The following is a 13,052-nucleotide window of genomic DNA, read 5'->3' on the forward strand; positions in this document are numbered from 1 at the left end:
TTACAGACCTCTACATGCTTTGTAAGTAGGGAAAACCTGCAAAATCGACAGTGTATCAAATACTTGCTCTCCCCACTGTATGTTCACGCTTTTGGAGATATGAGACTTGCTATATGTTGTATGTTATAATAGGCCAGTGGACTATTGCAGCTGTGAACTTTGAATTGAGCTTTACTTAATCAAATAACCCCTCTTCCTCCTGTTTCAAATAACTCATCTCCAATACTGTTATTTCATGCTGTGTCTGAAACTGAAATCTATGAATGTTTTAACATCTGTACTTCCTGTATGTGTTTGTACTTCCTGTGTGTGTCTCTGGCCCACAGGTGCTGAGACAGGGGTGAAAAGAGTGAATTCCTACAGCACCGACAGAGACAAAAAGCCAAAAGGCCATAGTTAGGTCCTGTGCCTTTTTTTCAGCAGGCTGTACTCTGATTTGAGATCAGTGCACAGTTGCGTGCTTAACTTTTCAGCAGGCTGTACTCTGATTTGAGATCAGTGCACAGTTGCGTGCTTAACTTTTCAGCGCATGTCTGGTGTTGACATGGATAATCTATGCCAAAGTTCTAGTTGCATGTGATTATGTTATCTGTGAATCAGGTCATTAGTGAATACTGTGTATGCTTTTTAAATAAAGTGAGTTATACTATTTTAATTATTAATTACATCAATAGATTAAGCCAGTAGAAGTTAATTGTATTTTTTGTTAATGGAGAAACTCATTGTTGAGGAATGTGTTTGCTTCTTAAATTGCTTTAAAAACAATTGCTTGTAATATTGTATGTTTTTATTACATTGTATGCTTGAATTTTGTCCACTGTATCAATTGTGTTCATGCAGTGCTCCCTTGAACAAGAGACCTTGGTCTCAATGGGACTCTCTGCTAAAATAATGGTTCAATAAATGTAATAAAAAATAAAACACAATTTAGATATTTCTAAAGACTTTAGTCCCAAATGATTATTTTTGCACATTAAAGAAATCACTCAATGAATGATGTAGCAGCCCAAAGTTGACCAGTGCAATTAGCCTACTTTCATTGAACTATATGTCATAAGATAAAGAAATAAAATGCCCTGGCAATAAAACACTATGGGTCATTCTTTCATACCATATCTATGGAACGAAAGGTCAAACATAGCAAATGTTAGAGCATTAATACAATGTGAGTGACCTACATAGAGCAGTAATCAACACGTTATGACAAAGCCATCCTCTTTCATGGAGAATAAGTTGGATGTGAGCCGCCAGACCCAAGGCTTCACGTTTGTTAAATCTTCATCTACTCTGTTTACCAAACCAAGTCTGACTCAAATGGGTCACATACCATCAGTAATGACATATCTCATTGTCCTCATACCATGCAGGTACAAGTGTGTGTGTGTGTGTGTGTGTGCGTGTTTGCGACAGAGAGAGTTAGTTCACAGTCCTGCTGGCAGTGAATTATTTTGAATAAGAGCTATGTTCTGACTCATCACTGAAGTATTTTATGGTTAATGTGTCTTAATATGCTGTAACTTAGATGGGAGGACCTGTGTTTTATTCCCAGGCTTATATCAGTCCTTAGTAGTCATATATCATTGTCTTACCCAACTTAGTTGAGGTAGGTAATGCTCTTATTGTAGCTCTGCATAACTAAATAACTTGAATGTAAATACATTTTTGCTTGTATATTTCATGCATTCAATTGGGGGAGATTAAAAATGGAAGTAAATGGTATCCACATCAATATCCTAAATACAGACCATCTATTCTAAAACTCCCCCACATGATTGGAGAAGTAATCTCAGCCAACCAATCACTGCCCATAGGGTGGTTCTGACAAGCTACAGTGAGCTCCAAAAGTATTGGGACACATTTTTTGTTGTTTTGGCTTTGTACTCCAGCACTTTGGATTTGAAATGATACAATCACTATAAGAACAGAATATATTTCTAAACACTTTTACATGAATGTGCATGCTACGATGATTACGGCTAATCCTGAATGAATCGTGAATAATGATGTGAGAAAGTTACAGACACAAAAATATGATATTTGTGCATCTGTACTTTTTCACTCATCATTATTCACGATTTATTCAGGATTATCCGTAATCATTGTAGCATCTACATTAATGTTGAAGTGTTTAGAAACATATTCTATTCTTATTTACAATAAAAGTTACTCCAAAATGATACAATACATTATTTACCATTCATTTCTGTTGGGCACAAAATTATCTGAAACACAACCAAAACAAACAGCAAATGCATCCAACCAGTTTGTAGAGCTACTAGGAATATGGGACCAAATACTAAACTTTTGATTACTTTAATACACATATAAGTGAATTTGTCCCAATACCTTTGGTCCCCTAAAATGTGGGCCCTATGTTCAAAAAGTGCTGTAATTTCTAAACGGTTCACCCGATATTGATGAAAATACCCTCAAATTAATATTGACAGTCTGCACTTTAACCTTGCAGTCATTGTACCATTTCAAATCCAAAGTGCTGGAGTACAGAGCCCAAACAACAAAAAATGTGTCACTGTCCCAATACTTTTGGAGCTCACTGTATACAGTATGTATATTGTTTGTACATTTGGTTGTTTATTGGTTGTATATTGCTTGGTTGTATTAGTCAGGGTTTCAAGAGGGGCTTTCTTGCCTGCGTAGTGGTGTGACAGACCATTACAGGAAGCCTCATAAAACCATGCTGTCTCAGCAGAGAGAGGGGTGGATGTTGGAGTGTTCAACCGAAACAATGGCCAACTCACTCTGATCCTCATCTACCACAGCCACATGATTCAGTCACCAACTCACCCCAGTCACCAACTCACCCCAGTCACCAACTCACCCCAGTCACCAACTCACCCCAGTCACCAACTCACCCCAGTCACCAAGAGCCACATTCTTTAATAGATTCAATAACAAAACCAAATCAATCAAAACAAAACAACACAATGATACAAGGCATCCTTCATCATTATCATCCAGTGCTAACCGTAACACAATTCTCCATCAACTATCCTCTCTAAAACTATGAATACAAAATCAACAAATGGAGAGAAAAAACCTTTAGGGAAAAAATACACAGTGAGGTATGTCATGAAATAAATAAGAACTTTATACTATATGGCCTGTCTCCGGCCTTGGAACAGTATTTGTTAAAGGAGGCCCACTTTAAGGACACACTCCATAAATTCTCTTTTCCCTGTGGCAAAAACATGAAATACAAACATAATTAACTTAAAACAAAACATCAGTGTGTTCCTGTTCCTCTTCGTTTTTGGTTGTCATACTTGTGGTTTGCATACCAGATTGTCACCTTCAGAAAAGTGTCAGGGTGCACTTTTTAACGGTGATCGAAGTTACAGATGATGCCTTTAACTCGTAGATCCAGTGCAACAGGATAGTCGGAGTTTCAGAGATACCAGAGAGAGTGTCTAGGTTAGGGGTTGGGGTCCAATCTATTTTCCTTCATAGTAAATGTGTCAAGCGATACTGATTGTTTTTCTATCACAAATGTTCTCTCCTTCCTCCACCACATCCTCCTTTCTGTCCCCTTCCTCCTCTCCTCATTCTCTCTCAGAAGTCCATGGACATCGATCTCTGCTGAGACATCTCACAGATGGATCTCATGCTCATCCCTCTGCGTACATACACATCACACTTCCCTCCTTCCACCTCTTCTTCTTCCTCCTCTTCCATCACCCTATCCTCCCTCCCCCTTACCCGGTCCACCAGGCCCTCGCCTCCCACCAGTCCTACCTGTTTCATACTAGGCCAGCTCTTCTTCCTCAGGCTGCTGTTGACGCCTCTCAGAGAGGGTAGGGAGCCTGGCTGACCCTGGGTGAACTCGCACCGGAAGGGAGGAAGCTCCATGGATCCTATGCCCACAGAGGAAGCACGTCGGCTGGGGTTGGCGGAGGCCTGGGAGCCACAGTGGTGCTCATGGATGCAGCGGGAAGTGGTGGAGGAACGTCTCAGAGCGTTGAGAGACTGGAGTTCTTCTGGTAGGTCTATGTCCGTAGACAACTCCTTAGGATGACAAAGATAATGATAACCATCTTCATACAGTGATCATCGTCATCATCCTCCTTACCACCGTCATCATCATCATCATCACTACTTTATAAACTAAGTGAAGTAAAGCAAAGTAAAATACATTATTAAAACATCAGTAGCATAATAAACTACACTGAACAAAAATATAAACCCAACATGTAGCTGAAATAAAAAATCCAAGAAATGTTCCAAAAGTACAAAAAGCTTATTTCTCTCAAATTTTGTGCACATATTTGTTTACATTCCTCTTAGTGAGCATTTCTCCTTTGCCAATATAACCTGTCAAGAAGCTGATTAAACAGCATGATCATTGCAATTGGTATGCTGACTGCAGGAATGTCCACCAGAGCTTTTGAGGAGGAGTATTTCTGTAATTAAAGCCCTTTTGTGGGGAAAAACTAATTCTCATTGGCAGAGCCTGGCTCCCCAGTGGGTGGGCCAGTGCCCAGTCATGAAATCCATAGATTTAATTTATTTAAATTGTCTGATTTCCTTATATGAACTGTAACTCATTTTTGCATGTTGCGTTTTATATTTTGGTTTGGTATATATCATTAAGTCTTGATGTTAAACCCACCTTCTCTCTGAGTGAGAAGAGTTCGTAGTGCGGAGGTTCAAACACTTCCTTGAAGTCCGCTCGATTGAAAAGGGCACCCTTCCGCGCCACCACCTGTTAACATACAAGGGATAGGATCCCACAAGACGCCGTATTTCTCTCGACGACCCAGACCCATGCCACTAGTAGAATAGTAAAGTGCTTCATTTTACGAATTTTGTTCATTCACACACAGACGATTGACTGTCAAACATCATTTGTAATATTTGTCAACATTTGGTTGCTACACACCTTCTTGCGTGGCTGTTTGACCTGCACCAGTATGGAGATGACGAGGAGGAGGAGGACGAGTCCTGTAGACACACCTATAATTGTCCCATGGGTCTTAGTAATGTGATGGAATATACCTTTTGGCTTCTTCTCTACAGAGAGACAGAGAACGAGAGACATAGGGTTCCAAAATTCCCGTAACTTTTGCAAAATTCTTAGAAAACCTGGTGGGAGGATTCTGGATTTCCTGCTCATTCCCTACTGATTCTGGGAATCGTCCAACAAAAATGTGTTTTTCCTCTTGATGTGAAATATGAAGATGATGTTATGAAAATATAACACAGTATAACATAACATGTGTCTCACCTTTACAGTTGCTCTCATCCCAGGGAAAGACACAGTTCTGCACCCCGTTACACACTAGAGAGTTGTTGATGCACATGCTACTGTGACAGAAGAACATGTCGCCTGAACACGGGGCTGCAACACACACACACACACAGCACACACACACAAATCATTTTTTATTTATTCGATATGACGAATAAGCACAGTTATGCTACACTGCATGAACAAAAGTATGTGGACACCTGCTTGTCGAACATCTAATTCCAAAATCATGGGCATTCAAGTTCTTCCACACTTATCTCGACAAACCATTTCTGCATGGACCTCGCTTTGTGCACAGGGGCATTGTCTGTCATGCTGAAACAGGAAAGGGCTTTCCCCAAGCTGTTGCCACAAAGTTGGAAGCACAGAATCATCTAGAATGTAATTGTATGCTGTAGCGTTAAGATTTCCCTTCACTGGAACTAAGGTGCCTAGCCCGAACCATGAAAAACAGCCCCAGACCATTATTCCTCCTCCACCAAACTTTACAGTTGGCACTATGCATTGGGCCAGGTATAGTTCTCCTGTTCTCCTGCCATCCGCCAAACCCAGATGGTTGAGTGTGATTCATCACTCCAGAACGCGTTTCCACTGCTCCAGAATCCAATGGGGGGGGCAAGAGTTACACCACTTCAGACGATGCTTGGCATAGCAGATGATCTTAGGCTTGTGTGTGGCTGCTTGGCCACGGAAACCCATTTCATGAAACTTCTAATGAACTTCTTGTGCTGACGTTGCTTCCAGAGGCGGTTTGGAACTCGGTAGTGAGTGTTGCAACCGAGGACAGACTATTTTTATGCACTACGTGCTTCAGCACCCAGAAGTCCCGTTCTGTGAGCTTGTGTGGCCTACCACTTAGTGGCTGAGCAGTTGTTGCTTCTAGACATTTTCACTTCACAATAACAGCCCTTACACTTGACCGGGGCAGGTCTAGCAGGGCATACATTTTACAAACTGACTTGTTGGAAAGGTGGCATCCTATGACGGTGCCACATTGAAAGTCACTGAGCTCTTCAGTAAGGCCATTTTACTGTCAATGTTTGTCTATGGAGATTGCATGGCTTTGTTCTCGATTTTATACAAATGTCAGCAATGGGAGTGGCTGAAATAGCCGAATCCACTCATTTGCAGGGGTGTCCACATACTTTTGTATATATAGTGTATGTAAACCTATAGCGTAAGAGAAAAACAAATCTGAAACAGCTATGTGAAGTCTCAGCTACAAAGAGGATACAATTATGTTACAGTTTTTTACACTCGCTTTGGTGCTATTTTCACAAGTATGTGGTGAATTTTTAATGCCCCCTATTGCATGTTCAGAACGTTTGATTGTGCATTGGTTGGGGTTTCACACATCTTTCAACACTGAGTCATTCATGCAAAATCATTCATCTGTGATTCATGCAAATGTTTTCTGTGAAATACCATGAGAACATTTCATTCAGTCACCAATACATCAGATAATGATAGGCTCACCATTTAGTTATTTTAACTACCATTAAAGCCAATAGCAAAAAATACAAGATACACATTGCAAAAATTACAGTTTTGTCAAATTTGATTATAATTTGACATGCACCATACAGTGTACATATAGTACATAGGACAAATCATCAGAAATAGGGGTGTTGTTAAACAGTTGGCTACTTTATATTTTATATTTTGTATTTTTATTTAACCTTTATTTAACTAGGCAAGTCAGTTAAGAACAAATTCTTATTTTACAATGACGGCTACGGTAAAAACACGGTTTGTAAGCCCTTTCTGCCAGTGGAGGCTGCTGAGGGGAGGATGGCTCATAATAATGTCCAGAACGGAGCAAATGGAATGGTGTCACTATATTCCAGCCATTATTAGGGGCTGTCCTCTCTTCAGCAGCCTCCACTGATTTCTACTCAATGGAACATTGTACAAGATCACCTTTTCTACGTGACTTGTCAACTAATACAGTATCACCTGTTTCTCAGCTTACAGTGTATCAATGAAATTCAGATAATGAGTGGAATATATTGTTATCCAACCCAGGTATTTCAAGAGTGCATTTTATACTACACTATAAATCAAAATGGTAACACATAGTGGAAAAATCACTATGTGCTACCATTTGTAATTATAGTGTAGTATAAAATGCACTGCTGAAATACCTGGGTTGTATAACAATATATTCCACACATTATCTGAATTTCATTGATACACCTGAGTCACATCCATATATGATTTGGTTTAACCTTCAAACATAAATTGATGCATTTATGAGGTAGAAATATAGAATTTGACCGTGTTCAGCAGTTATCAAACTATATACGTTAACTAGGCACTACATCATTTTGGCTCAGTAGTTACCAGTTTTGAGTAGTTTGATAAAGTGATAATTCATTGTATTGTTAACAAATTACAAGATAATTATATCAAAAGTAAAGTGAATATTGAATTTTGAAAAGCAGATACTTAGATTGAATATGTATCTACATTTAAAGAGTGATTTGGTGCAGTGAACAAGTGACTTTGTGAATCTTTTTGTTGTACTCAGTCAGTTGAAAATGTCCTTAGAGTTTTGAAACATCAGCCATTTCGATGATCTGTTTTGATTTTTGTGCTTAAGAGTTGTGAAAATGTACCACATACTTGCAAAAAAATCACGAAAGTGATTTTAAAAAAAGTAAGTATGAGCAATAGAAATACAGGAGAGGTACAAAGAGGTAAAGTGAGAGAGACACACAGCAGATAAGGATGAGATGAAAGAGGTAAAGTGAGAGAGACACACAGTAGATAAGGATGAGATGAAGAAAGCGGGAACGGGGAAGCGTAAGACAGATTCAGGGAAAGAGTGAGCCTGTGAGGGACAGAGAGAGGTAGAAAGAGTGATAGAGAGGTAAAGTGAGTGGGTGATGGACTCATGGTAGGCCAAACAGGTGAAGAAAAGGGTGAAGAGAAAGACAGAAAGAGTGATAGAGAGGTAAAGTGAGTGGGTGATAGACTCATGGTAGGCCAAACAGGTGAAGAAAGGGTGAAGAGAAAGACAGAAAGAGTGATAGAGGTAAAGTGAGTGGGTGATAGAAAAGGGTGAAGAGAAAGACAGAAAGAACGTGATGGACTCACGGTCTGCGAAAGACGTGAAGAGCATCCGAAAGCGGCTGAGTCTACTGCCTTCGTCGGCCCACATCCTGACCACGCCCACCCCGTTGTCAAGCATTACGTCAGTGGCCACGGTACTGCAGAACTTGGCCTGCAGCGACCGTGATGTCACAGTAAATAAACAATTCATTAAAACGATAAAACATGATGATATGACAAACTAAAAGTATGACAACAATAAACTCACTATCACATGCATCACTGCACCAGCTTTATTCCGATAAGTAGTTCATGTTGATTAGTGCTAACTCTCCTCTAGTTTTATTATGAATGTGTACAATGTGGGAATGATATGTATTACTGCATAGTAGTGAGTGAGCGAGTGAGTCAGTGAAGGAGTTCTCATTCCAACTCCTACCTTGAGGTCCTCTATGGCACTGCTGCCGTCGTACACAGCCACAAAGTTCTTCTTACACTCGTTCGAATTCTCCAGCTGATACTCCAGAAACCGCAGGTAGATCTGACCAAGAAAAAAGGGAGAGAGAAACAGATGGATGGAGGGAGGGGAGGGAGTTGTTAAAGAGGGGAGATATAGATATTTAGATATAGATTGTTAGATATAGATATTTAGATATAGAGAGTTGAGACATGTCATAGAGGTGTAATAGACCTTGAAGTTGGGCGGAGCTCGTATGGTCCAGATACAGTCGACCGCCTGGTCAGGTTTGACTTTGTCCTCCTCCTCCACCTGACCGGACCGGATCATACCATCAGCTCCACTTAGTTCAAACTGACAGTCTGACAGATAGGGGGGGAGGGGGGAGAGGGAAAGACAGGGAGAAAGAGAGGTGATAGGGTGGGATGAAGAAACACATATGATCTTGTTAAATCAAGTTAAATAAAGTGTTGTATTATTGTTATCTAGTTGAAGAAGTGGTTAAAGTGTTGAGGAATTACCTGGAATGGGATTTAATATTCCTCCCACGTGGAGGTGAAACTCTGGGTCTGAACATAATAAAAAAGCTGAAGTCAATGTTTGCTCCTAAGATGTGTTACCTACAGTAAAGTGCTAACTGTGGTTGAGGTAAATTACTTGCAGAAAATATGTACTGGACCCTGATGCCTAGATGTGTTATGTTGGATTGAGTTAGCCACTCCTTGCAGTAAAAGTGTGTGTTGTGGTTCATTAGCTGTGGTTCAGGTAAATTACTTGCGGTAAAGGTAAGTATAGAAGTGTATTACCTGTGTAAAAGGTGTGTTGTGGTTCATTAGCTGTGGCTTAGGTAAATTACCTGCGGTAAAGGTGTACTGGACCCTGAAGCCCAGTCCCTCCAGCTCCTCATCACTGGAGAAGCGGATCCAGATGAATCGTCCGCTGGAGAGCACCAGGCCTGGGCTGGAGGAGCCACAGAAGCGGTTGATCAGAGGAGAGAAACTGAACGGACCATCTCTCACCTCGATGTGGTCGAAACGACACTCAAAGGATGGCTCAATGTAAAAGATGTCATCAAACAGAAGCTCGATCCTCTGACGGGGCAGGGCTGGGAGGGGAAGGAGAGTAGGTGTCACTATTTGGCCAAGGTAAAAAGGCGCTCTGTGTCAAAATATGTAAGCGTTTTAATCCATGTGCGTGTGTGCGTGTGTGTGTGTGTGTGTGTGTGTGCGTGCGTGCGTGCGTGTGTGTGCGTGTGTGTGTTACCTTCCAGTATGTAGAGGCACTCCTTGTTGGGAGGGTAGATTTTAGGGTAGTTTGGAGAGCTGAACTGCCCCCCGTTGATGTTTCTGATCCAGGTGCCACACTGTCGGGCATTCTGGGAAATCTTACCCACATTCTGAGAGTCTATGGTTGCCATGGAAAAAACAATCACACACCACATATTATTCAGGTGTAGAAACAGCTTGATTATGAGGTTACTTCTATATAATGGGGATGACTCCAAAAGCACTGTCTTAGTTTGATTTCCAAACTTGAAATTAACACACATGAATTAACGTATGTATTCCTTGAAAGACATCATATACTCAACCGATCACAACTGAGTTTCTGTGACATTTATAAAATGTGACAGATATAAAATATACTGAACAAAAATATAAACGCAACATGCAACAATTTCAAAGAATTTACTGAGTTACAGTTTATATACAAAATCAGTCCATTTAAATAAATTCATTAGGTCCTAATCTATGAATTTCACATGAATGGGGATACAGATATGTATTTATTGGCCACAGATAGCTTTAAAAAAATAGGCCTCGGGGTCTCGTCATGGTATTTTTGTGCATTCAAATTGACATTGATAAAAAGCAATTGTGTTCGTTGTTCGTAGCTTATGCCTACCCATACCATTACCCCACCGCAACCATGGGGCACTCTGTTCACAACGTTGACATCAGCAAACCGTTCGTCCACACACCGCTATACACGTGGTCTGCGGTTGTGAGGCTGGTTGGACGTACTGTCAAAATCTCTAAAACGACGTTGGAGGCGGCTTATGTCAAAGAAATGAACATTACATTCTTTGCAACAGCTCAGGTAGACATTCTTGTAGTCAGCAGGCTAATTGCACGCTCCCTCAAAACTTGAGACATCTGTGGAATTGTGTTATGTGACATAACTGCACATTTTAGAGTGGCCTTTCATTGTCCCTAGCACAAGGTGCACCTGTATAATGATCATGCTGTTTAAATCAGCTTCTTGATATGCCACACCTGTCAGGTGGATGGATTATGTTGGCAAAAAATGCTCACTAACAGGGATGTAAACACATTTGTGCCTGTGAGAGAAATTGCAAGATTATGTTATAATACTTCTGTTGCATCAAATGGTTGTTTTATTCGACAGAATAGAGTATTCGTATAGCTTTTGTGTGTGTGTGTTCTACTGAGGATGGGCCTCTGGGAGATAACACTGACAGAGAAGATTTACGATGTCTTTGGGTGATAAAAACTAAAGAGCATTCCAGAGCATGAGTTTCTGTTTCTGTTCTATATGGTACCAGGGAGAGATGGTTCCAGTTTGGAGTGGAGACACTGGTCTCTATACAATGACAACTGTTGACACAGCAGATACTGTCTGCTATGTATTATAGGTATCTGTCATACAAATCTTAACCTTGTGACCCATTCTATACATCTGTTCGTCATGTAGGTTGAAAGGGGTGTATCTTTCCTATGAAAGATCTCAGTAGCCTTTGTGTTGCCGCTCTCAACAGATCATTAGAAACGGTGATTCGTCGACAAGTCATTGCTATTGCAAAGCTCTCACTATTAAATATTTAGTTTAAGTATAACTCTGACTTGTGTGATAAGTTTGTCTCTCCTCCTCATTTGATAGTAAAGAAATGAACCACCACATGCCCAAAATTTGTGAGAAATAAGCTTTTTGAGCATATGGAACATTTCTGGGATCTTTTATTTCAGCTCATGAAACAAGGGACCAACACTTTACATGTTGTATTTATATTTTTGTTCAGTGAATTAAAACAAACTTCACCCTAAATAGAACACATTTCTGCCATACAAATGAGATCACACCCACCTTTGGTTTTCTGTGCCAATGCAAAGCCTTCCTCTATCAGAAAGAGAGCTACCCAGACTGGATGGGGTTGAATAGGGCATAGAGAGTAAATCAGGAGAGAGAGAGAGAAAGAGAGAGTTTGAGGGATAAAGAATAAAAAGACACACTCTGAAACGCGAGGACCATCAGCGGCACAGCTGCTACTGGTGTTGTACAGAGTGTGTGTGGAAAGAGACAGCGCGCTGAGGGAGCTGTCACTTCAGCATCACTGGGCCGCTTGTGCACTGAATCACCCGGTTTTGTACCACGAGCTGATGTGGGCATCATGCGCCTCTGACTAATGTCTGTCAACTGAGCATCCATTGCTGATGAAAATTAAATGGAAATGGATACACAAACGCATGCAGGGGCGCGCGCAAACACAACACACACGCAAACAGAGGCTGACCAGCAAAACAACCACACCACGAAAGAGGCTGACAAGATAGTTGGCACACACACCCACACCCAGTCTAAACTCACATATGTACATCTCCCCCTCCGCTCAGTTTCCTCACAGGATGGCTTGCTAGGCTACAAAGCTTTTCTTCGTTCCTTGCTTTCTTCCTTTAATACCCGCCTCCTTTACGCTTATCAGGGTAAAACGTTATAATCGACTTTTACAAACCACAACTTTCCTCGTAGAATGCAATTGACACTACATCGCCGCTGATAAGACACTGCCACGTGATTTTGTTAAAAGCTCTAAATATAGACATATACAATGTAATTGATCAACGACTCCGAATCCCAGTCATCTCAAATAATGAAAACAACTTAACGGAAATCATCATTATCCAAAACTGGCTACTTGTTCAATAAAAATCCCACGAAGTGATGAAGTCCCTGTAATATTGCTTCTTTATGTAGATGGGTATAGCCTTGTTTTGAGAAACATGAAACTAAAAGTTCTGTTTAATTTGTAGGTTCAGCCATTCAGAGAAAGAGACTCTCTCTCTCTCTCTCTCTCTCGGAACTAGCTGGCTGCGGCCCTTTTTAAAGATTGGACACTGCTGGCGCAGGCACCGCAGTCGCTCATCGCGCATGCACCCCCTCCCCCTTTCCATAAATCCCTTTACTCCTTCGTTTTTTTCGAGCGTTTGATTAATAGGGATAACCAACTTTCGTTATTTTTGATTGTTTAATTACCAA

General features: G+C 40.8%; 1 protein-coding gene across 1 annotated transcript; it reads right to left on the minus strand.

The window, feature by feature from the left end:
• Positions 1–2,878: 2,878 nt before the first annotated feature.
• Positions 2,879–12,851, minus strand: neto2b (neuropilin (NRP) and tolloid (TLL)-like 2b). The gene is made up of 12 exons (XM_029634330.2): positions 12,384–12,851; positions 11,883–11,939; positions 10,041–10,181; positions 9,634–9,882; positions 9,299–9,346; positions 9,012–9,139; positions 8,760–8,861; positions 8,366–8,492; positions 5,243–5,356; positions 4,898–5,028; positions 4,628–4,720; positions 2,879–4,023 (listed from the first exon to the last, which is right to left on the minus strand). The coding sequence occupies exons 1-12, from the start codon at positions 12,391–12,393 to the stop codon at positions 3,571–3,573; spliced, it is 1,653 nt and encodes a 550-aa protein (XP_029490190.1). The 5' UTR covers positions 12,394–12,851; the 3' UTR covers positions 2,879–3,570.
• Positions 12,852–13,052: the final 201 nt, after the last annotated feature.

Source organism: Oncorhynchus nerka, linkage group LG25 (genome assembly GCF_034236695.1).
Source record: "Oncorhynchus nerka isolate Pitt River linkage group LG25, Oner_Uvic_2.0, whole genome shotgun sequence".
Classification (NCBI taxonomy): domain Eukaryota; kingdom Metazoa; phylum Chordata; class Actinopteri; order Salmoniformes; family Salmonidae; genus Oncorhynchus; species Oncorhynchus nerka.